General features: G+C 34.0%; 1 protein-coding gene across 1 annotated transcript in view; it reads left to right on the forward strand.

The window, feature by feature from the left end:
• SUPT3H (SPT3 homolog, SAGA and STAGA complex component) overlaps window positions 1-23,422 on the forward strand; it is a 548,315-nt gene that overhangs the window by 454,347 nt on the left and 70,546 nt on the right. The window contains exon 10 of the mRNA XM_017878098.1: window positions 12,128-12,238. Coding sequence (XP_017733587.1) covers window positions 12,128-12,238 — 111 coding nt within the window. The remainder of the gene's footprint in view (window positions 1-12,127; window positions 12,239-23,422) is intronic.

Raw genomic sequence — 23,422 nt, forward strand, 5'->3', positions numbered from 1 at the left:
TTTTTCTTTTTTTTTTTTTTTAGACAGAGTCTTGCTTTGTCTTCCAGGCTGGAGTATTGTAGCATGATCATAGCTCATTGCAGCCTGAATCTCCCAGGCTCAAGCAATCCTCCCACTTCAGCCTCCTGAGTAGCTGGGACTACAGGCATGCACCACTACGCCTAGCTAATTATTGTATTTGTTTTGTAAAGGCAGGGTTTCACCATGTTGCCCAGGCTATTCTCAAACTCCTGGGCTCAAGCAGTCTACCCACCTCAGCCTCCCACAGTGCTGGGATTATAGGCATGAGCTGCCGTGCCCTCCCCGCATCTGTATCTTAATTGTAGTCCATAATTCTGTGATATTTGATGTATTAATTCACGTGGTTGGATATAGGGTAACTTTTCCTATTTGTTTTCTGCGTATTTCCTCTGTTATTGTTCATCTTTTTATCTTTCTTGTCTTCTTTTGGGTTGTATGTTTTTTTAGAAATTCCTTTGAATTTACATATTGATTTCTTTATGATATCTTTTTGCATCCTTTTTTCAGTAGTCATGTTAAGGATTACAATGTACATCCTTAAATGTTCAGTGTACTTGGGAGTTATACTACTTAACTCACATAGAATGTAAGACTCTTGTATATATATATAGGTCCATGTCCTTTATGCTATAATTGTCATGCATACTACTACATCTATATATATAAGCCATAATACCATAATTTTTGTCTTAATCTAGTGTGTTTTAATGAAACTAAGAGAAAAAATAGAGCTTCACTTGATCTTAGCCAAAAGGCTGAGAAGCAATTAAAAAAATAGAGCTTAATGTATACCATTCCCATTGTTCTTTATTTCTCTTTCATAATTGGAGTTTTCTTGTATCATTTTCTTTTCTATTCTGCTAAATTTTGTTTAACATTTGTTGTAGTGCAAGTTAGCTAGTGATGGTTATCTTAGTTTTGATATTTCTGAAAAGTCTTTACTTTTCTTCATTCTTGGATGATATTTCATTAGATAGGATTCTGTCTCGAAAGTTTTATTTTTCAGTATTTTAATGATGTCATTCCACTCTTTTCTCTATCTGTTGTTTTCAGTTATAAGTCAGTAGATTTATGTTACTGTTTCCCTGTATCTAATATGTTGTTTTCTCTGGATGCTTTCGGAATTATAGCTTTTGATTTACTTCTGATGTTCAGCTGTTTGGCCATGATATCCATAAACATGGTTTTCTTTGTATTTATCCTGCTGAAAATTCACTGAGATTCTTGAATCTTAAATCTCTTGAATCAAAGACAGTGTATGTCTTTAACCAAATTAGGGGACTTTTTGGCAGTTATTTCTTTAGATTTTTTTCTGCCTTATTCCCTCTCCTTCACTTCTGAAACTCCAAGTACATTGTATTAGTTACTTTGATATTATTCCATAGGTAACTCAGGTGCTTTTTAATTCCTCTTTTAATGTTTTCTCTCTATTCTTCAGATTGGAGCAATTCTATTGAACTTTATCTTCTATACATTTCTTTCTGTCAGCTCCAATCTAGTGTGACACCCATCTAATAATATTTTATTTCTGATATTTTATTTTATACTTCTAGAATTTGTATTCGATTTTTTATAGTTTCCATTTATCTATCATTATTTTTTATTTGTCCATTTGTTACAAATGTATTTTATTTTGTGCTTTTGAGCATGGTTAGAATTGCTGTTGTAAAATTCTTGGTTGCAAAATTAAATATATGAATTTTCTTGTTCTCCATTGAATATGAGTCATGCTTTCTTGTGTTTTTGCGTGTCTGGTAATTTTGAAGTGTATAGTGGACCTTGTGAGTCGTATACATCATAGGCATTTTGGAATTCTGTTATATTCCTGTGAACATATTGTTATTATTGGTGGTGGTGGTATTGTTGGTATATGTGTTCAGCAGGGAAGTTACTTTTCTAGACTCACCTGTAAACTTTGAAATCCTCTTCAGTGGCAGCAACTAGAATGTCTTTTCATTTCTTTTTGCTTTAGTGGGATTGCATGCATTTCATACCATACAGGAAGAACTTAGAGGTTAGTAAAAGATTTGAGGAAAGCCATACATGATGGCACTTGTTATTTCAGCTACTCAGGAGGCTGAGATAGGAAGATCACTTTAGCCTAGGAGTTTGAGACTAGCCTGGGCATAGTGAGACTCCATCAGTCCCCATTCACAAAAAAAGATTTGGGTAAAATTTGTACACTGAATTTGGGGCTCCCCCTCTTTCTGTTCTGTCCCTTTGGGGATTTCCTTTCTTATTCTGCACCTACTGTGATTGCCCAAACTCTGGCATCTCATTTATCAAGGATCTAAGATTGTATGTTAGCCACTCCTCTACCCACTGGATCCTGCCCTTAGACTAAAACTGTAAAGACAGGAAATCCACCCACTGACATTCCCTTCTAAAAGTACATACTACCGTTTCCAGTTTCAGTCTGGTTTTGATCAGTCTTCAGTGCTTTCATATACTTTTTTTTTTTTTAATTACCTATTCAAAGCTTGTAAGAATTTCAGCTATTGTACTCTGCAGCTCATTCAGTAACTAAAACTGTGGTAACAAAATGTTACCTACAAGACCTCTTCAGTTAATTTGATTCACAAAGTATGTGAGAAGGAGCTGTAATTAACCTAGTGATATGTATACATAAATTAATTTTTTATAAGTTTTTAGAAATTCTTGACATTTTTCTCTGTATAGTTAAACATTTATGCCCTGATCCTGCTGAAAACTATTAAATTGGAGTTATTTTACAACAAAGTTTTCCTGAGGAAAGTATTATCCCAGTCTATGTCTGTATTCTCTTGAATTTGAAATTAGTGGCATCAGAATTAATAATGTTCCACTTCAAAGGCTTTAATTATTTTTCTACTCATTTATACACTTCTTTCTATATTCAGACTTTTGCCGTATTTTGAGTTTTACTCACTGGAAACTTCAGCTGTGATGCTATAATGGTTCAAGTAATCCTGCATATAATAATAAAATTTCTACCCTCACTATGTGTATTACAAGCCAAGAGATTTGACATATAGTTTTATCTGTAATACATAGTTATATCTGTAATACTGTTGTTGTAGCATTGGACATGTCCCATATTTTCACTCTTTCATCTATAAAATTGTGTAGGAGTCAGAAACATTTAGAATAGGCCATTCTTATGTCCCATCCAGAGATAATAATGTATGAATCCTTGAATTTAGTAAACCTCTATTATTTTTTCCTTAAACACCTTTCTGGTTTTAATTAAAGAAAAGCTTTTTTAGTCACCTGTAAAGAAAACCCCATCAGACTAACAGCAGACTTCTCAGCAAAACCTTACAGGCAGGCTAGGAAATAATGGGATGGCATTTTCAAAGTACTGAAAGAAGAAAAAACTGTCAGCCAAGAATTTTGTATACAGTAAGATTAAGCTTCATAAATGAAGGAGAAATAGCTTTTCCCAGTTAAGCAAACACTGAGGGACTTCATCACACTAGTCTGACCTTACACAAAATGCTCAAAGGAGTCCTAAACATGGAAACAAAAGGTTAATATTCACCATCATACAAAGACACAAAAGTATAATTCACAGGCCTTATAAAATATCACACAAGAAGGAAGAGAAACAAATCAAATGGCAATTTGGCAGAATTCCACCAAATAACAAAGACAAAAAGAAACAAAGAATTTGTCAAACAACTAGAAAATAATTAACAATATCACAGAAGCAAAACCTCACATATCAATATTAACCTTGACATAAACAGATTAAATGCTCTACTTAAAAAATATAGATTGGCAGAATGGATAGAAAAAAAAAATCATTTAACTATATGTTGCTTACAAAAACTCACTTTACCTGTAAAGACATATATGGACTGAAAGTGAAATGGAGGAAAAAGATATTTCGTGCAGATAGAAAGCAAAAGTGAACAGCAGTAGTTATACTTAGATAACACAGAGTTTATATCAAAAACAGAAAAAAAGACAAGGTCATTACATAATAATAAGGGAATCAATTTAGCAAGAGGCTAAAACAATTCTAAGTATATATGCACCCAACACCGGAAGGCTCAGATTCAAGAAACAAATATTACTAGACTTAAACAAATATAGACATATTACTAGACCTAAAGAGATAGACAGCAATACAGTAATAATGGGCAACTTCAACACCCCACTGACAGCATTAGTCAGATGGTTGAAACAGAAAGTCAGCAAAGACATATTGGACTTAAATTGGACTTTAGACCAAACGGACTTCAACAATCATTTACAGAACATTCTACCAACAACTACAGAATATGCATTCTTCTTATCAGCACATGGAACATTCACCAAGATGGATATCACATCTTAGGCCACTAAACAAGTCTTAAGAGATTTTTAAAATCAAGTATCTTCTCAGACCACAGTGGAATAAATCTGTAACCACTAACAAGAGGAACTTCAGAAAGCATAAAAATACATGGAAATTAAACAACAGGCTCTGGAATTATGGGATTAGTGAAGAAATTAAGACACATTAAAAGATTTTTTAAAACAAATGAAAGTGGAAATACAACACACCGAAACCTGTGGTATACAGCAGAAGCAGTGCTACAGGGAAGTTTGTAGCATTAAATGCTTTTATATCAAAAAAGCAGAAAGATCCCAAATTGATGACCTATCATTCTGTCTCAAGGAATTAGAAAGCAAGAAAATACCAAACCCAGAATTATCGGAAGAAAAGAAATAACAAAGACCTGAGCAGAACTAAATAAAAATAAAGACAAAAAATACAAAAGATTAAGGAAATTAAAAGTTGGTTCTTCAAAAAGATAAACAAAATTGGTAAATTCCTAGCAAGATTAACCAGGAAGAGAGAGGATCCAAATAAAACCAGAAATGAACAAGGAGATATTACAACTGATACCACAAACATACAAAAGATTGTCACAGACTATTATGAGCAACTATACACTCACAAACTAGAAAACCTAGAAGAAATGGATAAATTCCTGGAAACATACAACCTCCCAATATTGAACCCAGAAGAAACAGAAATCCTGAATAGACCAATAACAAGTAGCAAGACTGAATCAGTAATTTAAAAATCTCCCAACAAAAAAGAGCTCAGGACCAGATGGATTCACAGCCAAATGTGTACAAAGAAGAGCTTATACCAGTCCTCCTGAACCTGCCCCAAAAAATTAAGGAGTAGGGAATTCTTCATAAATAATTATATGAGGTCATTACCATCCTGATACCAAAACCAGGCAAGGACACAACAAAAACAGAAAACTACAGACCAATATCCCTAATGAACACAGACTCCAAAATCCTCAACAAAACGCTAACAAACCAAATCTACTAGCATATCAAAAAGATAATTACTATGATCGAGTGAGTTTTATACCAGGGATGCAAGGATGGTTCAACATACCCAAATCAATAAATACAATACATTACATAAACAGAATGAAAGACAAAAATCATGATTATCTCAATAGGTACAAAAAAGCACTTGATACAATTCAGCATCCCTGCATTATAAAAACCCTCAACAAACTAGGCATAAAAGGAATATACCTCACAATAATAAAGGCCATATACTACAAACCCACAGCCAACATCTTACTGAAGTGGAAAAAGTTGAAAGCATTACCTCAAAGAACTGTAACAAGACAATGATGCCCACTTTAACCACTCCTATTCAACACAGTACTGGAAGTCCTAACCAGAACAATAAAGCAGGAGACAGAAATAAAAGTTATCCAGATTGGAAAAGAGGAAGTAAAATTACTCCTGTTTGCTGATTATATGATCTTATGTGTAGAAAAACCTAAAGATTCCACCAAAAAACTTTCAGATTTGATAAATGAATTCAGTTTGAATATGCAAAATCATTGTACAAAAATCAGTAGTGTTTATGTTCACCGATAATCTAGCTGAGAAAGAAATCAAGAAGGCAATCCCATTTAAAGTACTATAAATAAAATAACAAAATATCTAGTAATATTTAACCAACGAAATGAAAGATCTCTACAAAGAAAACTACAAACCAGCGATGAAAGTAATTGTAGAGGATACTGACAAATGGAAAACCATCCCATGCTTACGGATCAGAAGAATTAATATCATTAAAATGATTATACTGCCCAAAGCATTGTACAGATCCAGTGTAATCTCTATCAAAATACCAACCCCATCTTTTACAGAATTAGAAAAAAAAATCCTAAAATTCATATAGAACGAAAAAAGTGCTCAAATAGGCAAAACAATCTTAAGCAGAAACAACAAAGCTGAAGACATTACATTTCCTGACTTCAGATTATACTATGAGGCCATAGTAACAAAATAGCATGGTACTGATGTAAAAATAGACGCATAGATCAATGGAGGAGAGTAGGTAACCCAGAAATAAAACCGTATTTTACAGCCAACTAAATTTTGCCTAAGTTAACGAAAACATACACTGAAGAAAGGACACCCTCTTCAGAAAAAAGAGCTGGGAAATTGGATCAGCATATGCAGAAGAATGAAACTGGTCCCCTATCTCTTACCATATACAAAAAGCAACTCGAGATGGAATAAAGACTCAAAGGTAAGACCTGAAACTATAAAAAAATACTCAACATAAACCTGGGGAAAACTCTTCTGGACATTGGTCTAGGTGAAGAATTCATGACTAAGACCTCAAAAGCACAGGTTAAAAAAAGAAAAAAGAAAAACAGACAACAGGACTTAACCTAAAAAGCTACTACTGTGTGGTAAAAGAAATAAGATAGTGATAGGAGGCTGAGGCAGGAGAATCGCCTGAACCCAGGACGCAGACGTTGCAGTAAGCTGAGATTACACCACTGCACTCCAGCCTGGGCTACAGAGTGAGACTCCGCCTCAAAAAAAAAAAAAAAAAAAGATAGTGAGCAAAGAACCTGCAGAATGGGAGAAAACATTTGCAAATTATGCATCCAACAGGGGACTAACAGCCAGAATTTATAAGGAACTCAAACAGCTAAGCAGCAACAACAACAAAAAGAAACACCAAGTAATCCCGTTTAAAAACTAGTCAAAGGACATGAATAGGCATTTTTTAAAATAAGACATACCGATGGCCAACAGACATGTAAAGAAATGCTCAGCATCGCTAATCATCAGAGAAATGCAAATTAAAACCACAATGAGCTATTTTACACCAATCAGAATGGCTATTATTAAAGAGAAAATAACATGTTGGTGAGGATATGGAGAAAAGAGAACTCATGTAAACTGTTGTTGGGAGTGTAAATTAGTACAACTTCTATTGAAAACAGTATGGAATTTTTGTTGTTGTTGTTGTTGTTTTGTTTTTGAGATGATGTCTCGCTGTGTTACCCAGGCTGAAGGGCAGTGGTGTGATCTCGGCTCACTGCAACCTCCACCTCCCAGGTTCAAGCGATTCCCTTGCCTCAGTCTCCCGAGTAGCTGGGATTACAGGCAAGCGCCACCACACCTGGCTAATTTTAATATTTTTAGTAGAGACGGGGTTTCACCACATTGGCCAGGCTCGTCTCAAACACTTGACCTCTCGTGATCCACCCGCCTCGGCCTCCCAAAGTGCTGGGATTACAGGCATGAGCCACTGCACTCAGCCAGTATAGCTATTTCTGAACTGAAGATAGAACTATCATTCACTCCAGCAATCTCATTGCCGGGTATCTAGTCAAAGGAAAAGAAATCATTACATCAAAAAGATACCTCCTCTCATATGTTTATTTGCACCCCTATTTACTTTAGCAAAGATGCAGTCAACCTAAGTTTCCATCAACAGATGAATAGGTAAAGAGAATGTGGCATGTATACACAATGGAGTAATATTCAGAAATGGAAAAGAATGGGTCAGGTGCAGTGGCTCATGCCTGTAATTCCAGAACTTTGGGAAGCCGAGGCAGGTGGATCACCTGAGGTCAGGAATTTGATACCATCCTGGCTAAAGTGGCAAAACCCTGACTCTACTGATATAAAAATAGACACATAGTTCAATGGAGGAGCATAGGTAACCCAGAAATAAAACCTTATTTTACAGCCAACTGTAAATTATGGGCCATTAGCCAGGCGCAGCGGGTGTGCCTGTAGTCCCAGCTATTTGGGTGACTTAAGCATGACAGAGGTTGCAATGAGTCGAGATCGCACCACTGTACTCCAGCCTGGGGGACACAGCAAGATGCTGTCTCAAAAAAGAAATAAGGAATGAAATAATATTTTTTACAACAACATGGATGGAACTAGAGGCAATTATCTTATGTGAAACAGCTCAGAAACAAAGTCAAAATTGCATGTTCTTACTTATAAGTGAGAGCTAAATAATGTGTATACACAGAGGTAGAGTGTGGAGTGATAGACAATGGAGATTTGGAACGTTGGGAGTAAGTAGGGGTAGATGATGAGAAATTACTTAATGGGTAACTATGTTACTCGGGAAATAGATATCCTAAAAGCTCTAACTTTACCACTCTGTAATCTGTGCATGTAACTTAATCACACTTGTACTGTACACATTTATACAAATAAAAGAAAAGCTTTTTCTAGTTATGTAAGAACTACATTTTAACAGTTACCATCTCAAACTTTTAAATGAGAAAATTACATATGTCCTACACTATATCCTTTGGCCAATGAATGGCCCACCTTCATGTGAAAAACATTCTCCATAAGGATGAAACTTTGGAGGAGCTATATGTATAACAGGAGAAAGATGATACTTCCTTGGCCAGATCACATCAACTTTTGTGGTCTGCAAAATGTGAATAATAGTAGTGCTAGCCTTTCAGTTGCTCTAGTCTGAGGTGAGTGTTACTTCTCTATAATTATTGAAGATTTTACATTTAGCAAAAGATCTAGTTTACCATTATAGATGTGGAAAGAATAAGATGCAATTGAATGAAATTCTAGATCCTTCTTAAACACTGACTCTGGTAAGGGGAAGGCTGAGAAAGGATAGGACACTTACCCTGCCAAGAACTTTTAAGTTGGGAGGAAAAGGCTCAGTGAGAGATCCTGGGGCAACCTAAGTTTCAGTATAACTTCCTGTACCACAGTTGAGAGTTTAAACTGCTAAGAGATTTTGTTCATTGTAAACCAGCAAAGAAAAACAGAGAGACAATAGTCAAATCCAGAAAAGATGTAGAACTCCGTATGCTATTTCAACTTCTGATACCCAGCATCAGTTTCTAGTTGAAGAGCTATGAATACAAAAATGGAAAGATACAAGAATAGAGTGTGAATGCAGCCAAGAGGAAGAGGACCTGACATATGGAGAACTTTTCCAAACAGCTAGTGCTTTTCTTAAAGAAATATAGAGTTTAGTTCCCAGAGAGATTTCTGCAAACACTTTATAAACAGGACTCAGTATTTTGTCAAATATTTGGGTTTAGTTTTTGAAAATTTAAAGAATATCCTAAAATTTGGGCCTAATCAGGATGTTAAAGATGAATTGATGTATAATGCTCTTTACATGTGTTTATAGCTGATATAAGATTATTAATAACAAATATGTACATTTTATGTTAATTCTTCTGAAACAGTTTTGAAGAATATTATGCTAGAACCACTGCTATATTAAAAGTCTAAACTTGGGATACATTTTAATTCAAACAGATTATTAGCACCTTGATAAAGGACTAGATGTTGACAGACGAAGAGAATGTGAAGATATTTGTTGAGGTGGAAAAAAAAAAACTGGGATTATAACATTTAAAGGCTTGCTTCCAGAGAACTCAATGAGCAGATCAAGAAAGTATAAAAGTGCACCTAGTAGCTTCATTATGCTAATGTTAACAGTTGCTGAATTATGGCAGATAAACCTGAAATTGGCAAAACGGAAACTCTAATGACATTTTTCACAAAATTCAATGTTTTTATTTTAATATAAGTTAATGTCACCTTTTGGCAAAAATAGCATGATTCAACCAGGCTGGCTTATGTGTCTCTATATCTTACAAATGGCAGTCACAAAGTTTTTCTAACTTAGGCTTCTGCCTTAGTCCATTTGGGCTGCTATAACAAAATCCTGTAAACCGGTTGGCTTATAAACAGTAGGAATGTATTTCTTACAGTTCTGGAGGCTAGGAAGTCCACTATCAAGACATTGGCAAATTCAGTGTTTTGTGAAGGCCCACTTCCTTGTTCATAGGCAGACATCTGTTCACCCAAACCTCACATGGCAGAAGGGGTGAGTGGTCTTTCCCTGGTCTCTTTTATAAGGGGACTAATTCCATTCATGAGAGCTCCTCCCTCATGGATAAATCAATTCCCAGAGGCTTCTTATCCTAATACCGTCACTTTGTGGGCTTGGATTTCAACGTACAAATTTTAGGGGAACACAAAGACTTACCATAATAAACCTCCTACTTCAGTTTTTGATCAGTGTTTCATATAATATCTTAGAGATAACTCCATAGGAGTTTATAGGGAACTGCCTCGTTCTTTCCAGTGGTTGCTTTGGTTTCTGTTTCTTTGAATGGATGTATCATAATTTATTTAACCAGTCCCTCATTGATGAACATTTAGTACTACAGTAAATATCCTTATGTATATATATTATTTTGTACCTGTGCAATATATCTGTAGGATAAATTCTTACAGGTGAGTGTGCTGAGTCAAAGAGGTCGTTCTTTTTCATTTTGATAAGATTTTGCCAAATTGCTATCCATAGAGGTTGCTATCTATAGAGTTATATTCCCTACAAAGAATTATGAGTGTAAAAAATGTATTAATTATCAAAAAAGTATAGTAATGATCAGAAAAACAAATAATATTAATTGTGTGGCTACAAATGACTTCTAGACCCCAGTTATAGTAATATGCAAGTTGATTCTTTAATGTTGATGACCTGCCATCTGCTACCCACTATACTTTGAAGAGGTCCCATTTTTAACACTGAATTTGAATAACCTAATACTAGTACTAGCTAACATTACCCAGGAGGCTGAGTCAGGAGGATCACTTGAGCCCAGCAGTTCAAGACCACCCTGGGCATCATAGCAAGACCATATCTATAAAGAAATTAATCTTCTTTTTTAGTAGCCAGATGTGGTGACACTTGCGTTTAGTGTCAGCTACTTCAGAGGCTAAGGCCAGAGATCACTTGAGCCCAGGAGTTTGAGGCTTCAGTGAGCTGTGATCACACCACTGCACTCCAGCCTAGGTGACAAAAGGAAACATCATCTCTTTATAAAAATAAAACAATTTCCTAGCATGTGTCAGGCATTGTTCTAAGTGGTTTATGTATTTCAACTTATTTAATTTTCACAACAGTCCTACAAGCAATTATAATTGTTTTCCCAATTTACAGGTGAGGAAACTGAGACCTGAGATATTATGTATCTTGTTAGAGCTGATACATAATCAGCTCTGATATGTTATTCTGAAATTATATGTATCCAGCTCATAATAGGGCTAGGGTTTAGCCTTATAAGTTATTTTGAAAAATCATGCTGAACACACGTATACACATCTATAATTTCTTAAGTTTGTATTCACACTCTCATCGCGAATAATCCTTATCTTTCTTGTATTTTTTTTGTGCTTGCAAACCTGCCTTTTACAGATGTGGCAAATTAAAACAGAAAGTTGCTGGTTTCATTTTTGTTTTGTCCTGAGATACCTAGAAAATTAGAAACCAAGTTGAAATGGTCTTATGACAATCCCAGGTATGATAAATAAATGTATAGCAATTTAACGTTTTTCATTTTAAGTTGATGACCCTCAAGTTATTTCAGAAATGTGCCAAAGAAGCTCCTAAGAAACATTTATAATAGTAAATGTTAACATATTTTTAAAAAAAATAATAATAATAACTTCCTGTGGTTCTTTCAGTAAGCTTTCATGACACTTTTTATCTGCAGGCAAGTGGCTGTATTCTCCTGTGTCTTGACATGCAGACTTAGGTGAAATATTGTGGGCATAAAAATTGCATTTGGTAGATCTGCTTGGAAGGGGTCATGTAAAAGTCATCTTTGATTTGTTAATGGAATTCTTTTTTAGATGTAGTATATGGCAGTAGTGATGTGCATCCTAAGGGGAAAACCGGTCTCTTTTGTAAAGGTTTATTTTCATATATATTCACTGTAGTTCTGTTGTGTGTTTTTGATTTAGTAACAATTTATGTGTTTTTCTGTCGCAGAGCACTGCAGCCTGTGGTGTTGAGGCTCACAGCGATGCCATCCAGCCCTGCCACATCAGAGAGGCCATTCGACGCTACAGCCACAAGATTGGCCCGCTTTCCCCATTCACAGTACGTAATAACAGAGTTATAAAAAGTTATATTTATAATATGAAAGAATTTTGATTTTCAAGTGGTCAAATGAAGAAGCATTGGAATTGTTGAAAGCAATTTGTGGTGACTGTAATTTTGTTGTATAAAAGTGGCATAATTCTCTTGGGAAATGAAAGTCATTTTCGTCTCTTTTGGAAGGACACTTTTTTCTACAAAATATTATTTTCTTTCAATTACAAATTAAGTTTTTTTGTTGGGGTTTATAGTTTCTATTTTCAAAGCTTAAGTTTATAAAACGTTATTCTGAAATAAACGTTATTCTGAAATTATATTGTATTCCAAATAGTGCTAGTAGTCACTTTATATTTTAAAATTGGTTAGAATGGCATTACCACTTCTATCAGATATCCTTCTCCTAAACATGCGTTTAGTTGGAAGAAGAAGAGATATTTCTTTACTGGCTTTGAACTAAGCTGAAATGTAGACAGCCTTTTACATCTTCAAATGATTTGAAAACTTATAATCAGGGTTTTGTGTTGTTTTAATGGGGAATTGAAGACCTGATATTTCAGCAGCCTAAAGAAAGTGTGTGCAGATGTGTGTGTTTTAATTAAATGCTCATCTTATGGCCCTTTAAAAAAAAAAATCTTACTTGTGTTAAGAGAAATTTCTTCAAGTCCTACTCTATAAGGAACTAGTTCAACAGAAAGTAGAGTTTGATATACATAACTGAGGAATAGTCAGATTTACTTTTTTGGTATTCTGTTTTAACAAGCTAATGAAAATACATATGTGTAACATTATACATAAACAAATGAAAAAATAAATAATAAGTGTTACATAGTATACATTTTACCTAAGAGTGGATTTTACTATTCATAAAAGTCATGATTTTGTCTATATTATCTTTTTTCCTTATGTTTAAATAGAATGCTTTCTTTCCATTCTTTCTTTTTATTAGTTTTTGTTAATTATATAGATAGATTCTCTGTGTAACAGGAAGAACATGCTTTATAAGTGTCTCCAGAAGCTCTCTGTAATGGTGATGCTTTGCACTTTTAATATTTGAAGTTTATCTTGCATAAATAAGAACATGATTTTAATATTGCTGATTAAACCAATATATCCTTTTGTATGAATGTTTTTAGAGTCTTATAACTGAAAAGAAATAATTAAATCAAGTTTCTTTTACATGATAGGTGAAGCTGTTTTAAATGACAGGCCAAAAGGAAGATCAATATGAAAATTATGAATGAGAAAATAAGAGATAATTGGAAGTAAGAATTTAAAAACCAACTGAAATTGAAAAAAAAAACAATTTATAATGAAAGATTAAAAATATCAAATCCATCGATAACAGTCAAATAATGACGAATAGGTTGAGACAATGGAGGGGGAAAAGAAGAAAAAAGAGGCAGTGTTTGGTAATAATCTAGAAGCAATTAAAAGATAGCAAGGGAAACATGATTTTTGAGAAATAACCTAAAATGGTAACTAAAAGTAATGAATAAAATTACATAAAGGAAAATGTATCCAATACAAAGAGAAAACCTCCTAATCATGAAGCCTGCATTATTTCCTCAAAAAGAAGTAGCAGCTGCTTCATTCTTCAAAGTTTTTGTTTTTCAAATAGACTGGACAGATCACTTGAGAGCCATCTTGGTTGATGACATTATTTACATACATGTGTGTATGTATATCTTTTCCCCCGTGTCCAACCTGGTACTTATGTATTACTACTTTTACAATCTAAAACTGTAGTATTAGTGTATGATAAAAATGTACTTTAAGCTAGGTTCAGATATTGCCTAAGCTAACTTTGATCTAATAAACATAAAGAATGGGCTTTTTAAAACTGATGACACAATTTTAAAATGCTTAATTTAAATACATCTGGAAAATAAATGAGCCATGACCTGGAAGATTCAGTTAGCCACTAGTAGAGCAATCAAACAAAATGAACAGCAATTGGTAACAAACTCCACCCCAGAGGGGCATCCAAGGTGTTATTATTCCCCAGAAGGGTACCGCCACCTGGAAAGGTCTGCTCCATTATCTTCAGCTATGAGAATTTGCCCATACTACAGAGTGAATATGCCTGCACTTTTTGTTTGTTTGTTTGTTTTAGACAGAGTCTTGCTCTGTTGCCCATTTTGGAGTGCGGTGGTGCGATCTCAGCTCACTGCAACTTCCGCCTCCCAGGTTCAAGCAGTTCTCCCTGCCTCAGTCTCCTGAGTAGCTGTGATTACAGGTGCCCGCCACCATGCCCAGCTACTTTTTGTAAGTTTTAGTAGAATTTCACCATGTTGGCCAGGCTGGCCTTGAACTCCTGACCTCAGGTGATCCACCCGCCTCGGCCTCCCAAAGTGCTGGGATTACAGGCATAAGCCACTGTGCCCAGGCTGCTTACACTATTTTATACCATGAATTGTATGACCAGGGTGACACAGTTTCACAGTATATATAATACATAAATCTTCCTTTTAAAGTTAAAAATTATCTCTTTAAAATGGGATGGATTTGTAGACTGTGTGTGTCAATAATGCAGCCACCCTGTCTTGGCTCCCACATACCTCAAGCTGCTAAAAAAAAGGAGCTTGTGGTAGAAACTTACCATGATTGAGGATGCTGATGTTCATTTCCCTAAGGTCCACTCTGAGGACCTGACATGGTACTTTAAGCTGCAGTGGGGACACTTTGCCACCTAGGCTTTGAGCTGCAGCTCCTAACAAGAGAAAAGGTATGTGGGCTGCTTCTATAGTAATCATAGATTGACACCTATATTTTCGTATAGAAAGGCTGAACTGACTTGCCTCCAATGTAAAATGTACTTCGTAAAGTAAAATGCCAATGAACAACTAGTTTATATTTATGAAGCATAGAGATTTTGTCTTCATAGCATGTCATCCTGAATCTAGAGTTTTTGGTATATATTTAAATGTAAGATCTGGTTTAGAATACCCATAACAATGTATATATATCCAGTTTCCAATAATTTGATATTGTTAATAGTTTACAGGGAAACAATTCAGATAGTATATTTTAAAATCTCCTTTTAGCGAGTCATCTTTCTGTCTACTACATGACTCTGAAATAATTTTATACCAAATGACATGATCAACTTCAGGAATATAATTCATTATGTGAAGAATTGTAAGTGAATATTTCACCTTAGGAATTATTTAAAATGATAAAGGAATACTTAAAGCCACATTAGCTTTAGGTATAAAGAGAAGAATACAAACAATGCTTTGAATTGTAGTAGCTCCTAGAGTAGGAAGTATACAGGGAGAATGGCATAAACATCAGTCACCTGCCACACACATGTGAACACCACATTCACGAGTGCTGTGGAGACACATGCCATCCATCCCCACTCAGCAGTTAACGACAGTACTCTCTTTGGCATATTGGTTTTCATTGGTGATTTGTTTCCTTTCCGTATTCTCATTTATTCTCAATTCTACACGGAAGATAAGAGAAGGTCTTACCTTCTTAAGTAATTTTCCTAAGTCAAGCTATTTATTAGATTAAATTAAATTAAACCAGAGATAAGATTCAGGCCTTCTAACACCTAGCTTCAAACACTTTCTCCTGAAATACACACTTCTGCAACTGTCCCCACCATACCTCACTTTCTGTATACACACTCTAAAGAACCTTTAGAGAAACTAATTTTACTTTTTTGCTTCTTGTTTATCTTTCTTAATTCTAAAAATCACTTCAGATTCTCTGATCTGCAGTATTCTGGAGTGCTTTTGCAACCTAGCATGTCCTGAGTGATTTTGATGTTTGCCATCTTATATTGCATTTTTATTATAGTAGTTGATAATATGTGAAGTTATATTGTGTGGTGATTAAGAACTTTGATCCTGGAGCTAAATGACCAGGGTCCAAATCCCAGCCCTGCCACCTACAAGCTAAGTAGCCTTGCACAGGTGTCTTCACCACTTTATGGCTGTTTCCTCATCTCTAAAGTAAGGATATTAGATTATACTTCATGATAGGATTTAAGAAGTACTAAGTACTGTGAACTTAATTAACATGTAGTGAGCTCTTAATAAATTATATTAGTAATAGTGGAAGTAGTAGTAGCTATGGTATATTTTTTAAAAGAGATAATACAAAGTAAGCGGAAACCATCCCACTCAGCCACACTCAAATGTGTGTGCACAGTACACACAGAGGGTATCTGGCTTTACTCTATAAGCCTGGAAAAAACTAAAAATTTAAATAATAATGTGGTTTGTTTATGGACTAATAGTTTATACCATTAAAATTTAAATACTATTTAAAGGTTATTGTTCCTGAAAATAAATGTTCATTTTTACTTTTTGTATTAATAACAGTTAAAGAGCATGATTTTTTTTAATCACTGATCATCATAAATAAGTCTTAGCAACTGAGTGTACATACTTACCACCCAATTTTTTGCATACCAGCTAGATTTTGCATACTAGCTCTGTGGAACAGAAATCTAAAGAACAAATGGGTGACCTCATTTATGAAGTTTCTTCAATTTCAGTGTTTGTGATTTTACATATTTTTATAAGTTATTGAAAAGGTTTTCAGAAATTGATGATCATATATCAAAGTTGATACATTTTTTAATTACTGGGCTTATTTTTCTCAACTTTTAAAGTTTCTTCAGTTTACTCATTATGAAAGAAATGCTACTATGTTACAAAATTATGAAAATATAGAAAATAAAGAATAGACTAAAACTTATGTCCTAGAGATAACTACTGTTAATATATTACTACCTTTTCATCCTGCCCCTTTTCTTTGTATATTCATATTAATAATTTAGCAAAATTGAGATTATTCTAATATTGTTACTCATTTTGTAGTATATTATGTAGTCCTTAAAAACATGATTTGTAATAGCTTCATAGTACACCTTATACATCTAACTGTACCTTTATTCACTTAACCATTCCATTTTGTTCTGTATTTAGGTTATAAATAGTGATAGTGGATATTCTTGTATGTAAACATTTACCCATCTATCTGGTTGTTTCCTCATGATAGATTACTAGAAGTGAAATTCCTGCATCAAAGAATCAGTCCTTTTAAGTTTCCTGATAATCTTGCCAAAATAATTCTTAGAAAACATGAGTGACTTCATAATTGTATAAGTGGTATATGAGAGTATAAACTCAAATCAGCATTGAATATTATCAGTTTTATTTTTGTCGTTTTCCAGGCAAAAATAAAGTAGCAATTATAGCAGCTAATATTTATTGAGCACTCATGCATCATGGACTGCACTGTACTAACTCACACAGGCCTCACGACACCTTAACAAATAGAAACTATTGTTATTTTATGAATGAGAAAACTTAACAGACTGTAACTAGCCTTCCCAAGTTCACATACAGCTAGTGAGTGATAGGATACTTTTGTTTTAATTTGTATTTGATAACTAATGATATTGAACATTTTTATATATTTGCTAATAATTTGTATTTCTTTGAATTGTGATTATGTCTTTGCCATTTTTTGTAGGGCATTAGATTTACTTGTATGAATCTACTAACTTATGTGAATAAATTTTTGTAATTAAAAAACTTTTGAAGACATTTATCAATTATGAACAGTAAAACTTTTTGTCAGGGTTGTTGCAGGTATTTTTCCCAATTCTCCCTTTATCTTAATTTTTTTCTAATTTGATATTTTTTCAATAATAGGATTTTATGTAGTTAGATCTAATATTTTCCTCTATAATTTTCCATTGTCTTATGATTTAAAAAATTGTATCACCTAAGATTAAATATACATCTGTATTTTATTTTTTATTCAACTGTAATTCTACATTGTTATCTAATATATGGTATGATAGTTTCTATAATATAAAAACTAAATATCAAAATATGTCAATCAATTAAATGAGTAACCTATCCAGTTCCTATTTATTAGGATTGCTTTATTTATCATCTATTAAATTACTACAACCATATCTCAGGTCTTTCTGTTTTCTATTCTGTATTATTTTCCAAAATTATTGGTAATGTTTTGTACGTACTACCTGAATATATAAAGAATACAATATTTAGGAAGGGCATCAGGATCTAAAAATGGGTGTAACAAAGGTTTAAATGAATTGTGGCATCAGAAAATTCATTGGCATTTGTTTGAAGAGTATCTTTTCACAACCTAAAATTCAAATGCTTTTGAATGGTAATAGTAGTGCTTTTAACAAAACATTCTCAGAATTTACTTGTTCAGGTTTAGAAGTAAAAAGCATTTAGAAATTTTATGATTAGAGCATTTGGTTTTTTCTCTCAGAGAAAATACTCTGAAGGGTAGTCTGGTGTTCTCTTATGTCACAGGGAAGGTGGTCAGACATGTTTTATCTAGATCTTCACTATTTACAAGCAGTGGGTGGTACCCATGGTTACCTACTCAAGCCTAGGTTTCAATGGGAAGTGCTGTAAATTGCTGATATAAACCCAGGTCTGTAATTTTGAAAGCCAGAGAAAGGAAACTGTGTTCGCTGAATGTGATGACATAATCCCATCTGTAATGCCTAAATCTATTTTAGTTTCTCCTGATATTCACAGTAGAAAAATGTTAACCCTCTGAACTCGCATGTTATCAGGTAACTTTCTATTGAACTAGAATAGTGAGACAATAAAATTGCTCATTTAAGTATGGTCATTAACCTGAATAATACCTTAAGTGCATCTGTAGAAACAAGTCTCTTTAGTCTTTACTCAGCTGCCTTAAATTGAGACAGAATCATAGCATTTTAAAACTGGCAAGGACTTGAGCTAGCCAGTTAGTCTGGACCTCCAAGAAGCTTTGTGATGTACCCAAAGACATGTTGCAAGTGCATGACAGAACCAACCCTAGAATCCAGCCTCCTGACACTCGGATTACTGTGGCCATTTACTTTGATGTAAGTGTATTAGAGCGTACTAGAGATGTTTTCATATCATTAGTTTAGGGATGTTCATAATGGACTAATAGGGATCAAAATATGAAAATTTTAAAGAATTCTCCACATTGAACTTTTAAAAACAAAAGTGGCATAGCAGATTGTTATGACTATTTTGATCAAGAATTTCATATTTGTGAATATTTATGTCATGAGCACATTAGATTTGTCTGCATCTTATGTGTTCAACCTGGAAAATTAAATGTCACAAAATATTAGAATAATTTTCAAATGTAAATACCAAGTAGAAATTGGGTGGAATTAAATTATATGTGTTTTTACTGGAAGTGAAAATTTTCTTAATAAATTTTTTGGGAGTACTAAATCTATTATTACAGATTAGAGTCTAAACACATGTTTAAAACTATAGGCCACTGATCCTAAGGAAAAAAAAATTAACATGTAGCATATTTATCATGTAAGAATAACCTGAAAGTGAGTATTTTCCAGAAAAATATGAAACATTTAATCACTTATAATTTTAATCACCAGAGCCTTTTCTGTGTATAGCAGCTAAATATTCTGGTATCATAGGCTTCAATAAATTTTATTAATCCTACCCATTAAACTTTTCTTTAGAGGTTGGCCTGTATTCTTAACTCTTTAAGTGGTTTTATTCTAAAATACAGCGTTTCCTAAACTAAATTCTGTAGAAGACAAGTATTCCAAGAGGTATTAAGCCTGTATTTGTATAAGGAAGATCCACTCTTAAAATTTCATTCAGTAAGTATAGGGGTATTTTGAAATCAAAGTTATGGATGACATTTGGAATATTATATTCATTAATGTCTACTTTATTTCTGTATACTTTTTAGTTGCACAGCATTGAAAAGAGTTTGATTCAAAATACAGCCGTTTTTAATAATGTGCTGCACAGGCCTGCAGTAGTCTTGGTGCAAAGAAATAGTAAAAATTATTTGTTTGAAAGTTGTTTCACTAACAATATCTGACACGTGCTTATATTTCTAAACTGGAAAGTGTTTCGAGGGAATCAATATATGGATTTCTTATCCAGCATACTTCTTCATGGTTTTCTGGAAAATATTTTTTAATGAGTCTTAAAACACTAGAAGCTACTCAAAGGTGTCACAAAGAAAATCTCCGTCATCTGAGGACTCTTCTCTGACAAATATTTATTGAAGTTTGAGAGTTAAATTTATTTTGCTTCGTCTATTGAAACCATATTTGGTGAACTTCATTTTCTGCTATTGTAAGCATAGCATCATGATTCTAGGTTGCCAAATGGAGTTGGTATGATCATGTTATATTATAAAATTGTTCAGTTAATTTTTTTTTTAAATCGGCAGACAGATGTGGGGAAAAGAGATCTTATCTCATTTAAACTCTCTGCAGCAATATCTTACCTTGGGGTAGCCAGTACATTTGTTTATAAGAAATTATTCAGTTCTATTTTTAAAAATCCTGGTATTGCCAACAACTAATGTTTTCTCTGTGGTATACAGTGACTATTCAAACACATTTTGCTCTTTCCTGCTTTCATTTTGTATTATTAGTAAACACCTCAAATTCAGTTCAGCACAGGACATACATCCTAAGGTGATAGACTTACTTGCACAATTTTATATAGAGTATATTTGGGCTGCTTTAAATATCAAAAACAAAACAAATATAAATTCCAAGACACAACTTACTAATCAACCAAACAATTATAAGAAGTTCAAATATAAAACAGTGGATGACATAACCTGTATTTGGAGTAGCACAAAAGTTGTGATAGACTTTCAAACCAAACATCTAAGAAGACCCTAGAATACTCCAAAGAATTCTAGAATTTTCAGGAACATAGTCTGAAAAACCGAATCAGTCATCTCTAATGGGGGGCATAAAGTAGTAATGAAACGTGACAGTCTTAATCATCCCTCTGTAGTTTCTCCAAGTTTATATATTTCAAAGTCTTTTTAAATTGGTAGTACTTCAAGAAATTAATCTCTTTTTGTTATAACAGGTATACTATATCTTGAGGAATAGAGGAAGAATTTATCATGGGTGCAAGGAAAGGAGTAACTTACACCAAAGAGAAACCTTTTGAGTGGAATATTCTAAAAGGACTAAATCTTGAGGTTTAAATGTTATAGTTTCTAGGTCTTTGCAATCTTCTGGAGGAATGGAAATCAAATGAACAAAATCCTTGGAGTGACTCTGAAAAGGAAAATATGTCTTTAAAAAAAACTACAGGATTCATTTAAGTCATAAATTCATGAAAGCAGCACAAGGATTAGCCAGGAAGAACTAAACTAAGTTGCACTATTTCTAAATTTTAAAATTGTGCTCTAAAAGTGGGAAGAAACTTCTTTTAAGTCTATGAAGAAACAAGAAGATTATAAATACTCAGAAAGATAACTCTTTCAGTACATTAAGTTGCTCATGTTGACCTAGCAAAAATACTATTTTCATTTTTTAAGCATTTTATATACAAATTAGTTGAATATTAGAAAAATAACGTATCCGTTTATTTAAATAGATTATTTATTTACTATTGCCAGAAACATCTAACATTCATGAGTGTGTTTTGTTTAAGTGAAACATTTGTATACTCTTTTATTGATTATGTGACAAAAAAAAAATCACCTCCAAATACCTGTGATGAGAGCCTGTTGAACTGTAGGTGATTTACTTTTTGGTGATTTCTTAAATAGTGTTACATAACTTTAGTCAACAAATGTAATCATTGAAATGTCATTTAATTTACTGACGTAGTTGCAAAGTTAATCCCAGAACATAATAAATGGATTGTTTTAAATAGGAAATTTGCACCTTTCAAAAATGAAACTGATACCTTACTCTTATTGTGCCCAACATATATTTAAGACTATATGCAAGTTAGTTAAAATGTGCAGGAAAAAAATAATTATGCCTTGTTTTCCTAACCAGTGTTTTAATTATGATTTGATTTAAACCAAATCCCCTAGGCTATGTATGCACAGATCAAATATCCCACCCCCACATACTGCCTCTGCATGCCTCTAGGCTTCGAGAAGAGAAAATTCATAGTCCATATGTCAGTCAGATGTTAATTCTTGCCCTGGCACCTGGATAGGTTCTCCCACCTGATTAGAGTGCACTCGCAGTTCTGGGCATGTGCCCAATATGTGGAGTATGCTCTCTAGATCAGGAAATATTTTGACTGATTAGTTGGCAGAGGTCATGAGGACAGAGCCCAGTGTCAGGCTCTGAGTGTGCCCAGGTGCATTCAAGGTGACAGTTGGGCTGCTGTGCCTCTCTGGTGGAAATAGCAGGGAGTGAGTATTTGAGTTGACTTTCGGGCTGCAGAAGTTCACAGCCTGGCCTACAGATTTCTGTCAATCCAATTCAAACACTTGTGTAGATTTGACAGTTTCCAGTAGAGACATTAGAGACTACATTTCTGGCTCTGATCTTACTCTGTATTACTGATCTAACCCAAAAACCATACCGGTATTCAAGACCTAATTAAGGTAAGATCCTAATGAATAAATGAGTTATAGTTGACAAATAGTTCTCATCCAAGCAGGGTTTTGGTGTTCAAAAGAGAAAGAGAAAAAAGAGAGCTAGCTTGGTTTCTACAGTATGGTTTTCTCTGAAGCCACTGTCTAAAGAATAAAGTATTAGGGGTTGATCTTCATGTTGGTGACCTAACTTTGCCTTAATTTTTGATGGCAAGCAATGTCTATTGCTCACACAACCAGCTCGCAAATGGTTAAAATAAAAAGTTAATAAGGAGGCAAGGCAAGACTGTGTACTGCTATGAGTCAATCTGTCACCCACCACTGCTAGAAAAACAATCCAAAGTACATGCCTTCCTGATAGAATGAAAGCACACTTCATGTACAAAGGACAGCACTTGATTTTTGGGTATGGATAAGAATCCGTATCTGTACAACTGAACTACATGTGACCATTATTAACATCCACATGTGTCCTGAGATCCTTATAGCTTTGAGGATCTGCATTTATTCAATAAGCATGTGCCAAACATTGTGTTAGAAATGTATTGGGAGGGAGGTATGGTGTATGGAGATAAGAAACCAGTTATTCAAATACAACAAAGGAGGTGAATAAATAAGCAGTGCCATGTGATTGATGTTGTAACTAAAAGATGGACAGTGCCTCAGATACAGTGAAAGGATGGCACAATCTGCGTGAGGAAGTGAAGGAAAACTTTTAGGGTGTTTAATATTTGACTTTATAAAACAGAGGTGAAGGGAATGAGTAGTGATTTTGAAAAGACAATACAGGCACACAGAGGGGCAGGAATAAAATGA

Source organism: Rhinopithecus bieti, unplaced genomic scaffold, assembly GCF_001698545.2.
Source record: "Rhinopithecus bieti isolate Rb0 unplaced genomic scaffold, ASM169854v2 scaffold_9981, whole genome shotgun sequence".
Taxonomy (NCBI): Eukaryota; Metazoa; Chordata; class Mammalia; order Primates; family Cercopithecidae; genus Rhinopithecus; species Rhinopithecus bieti.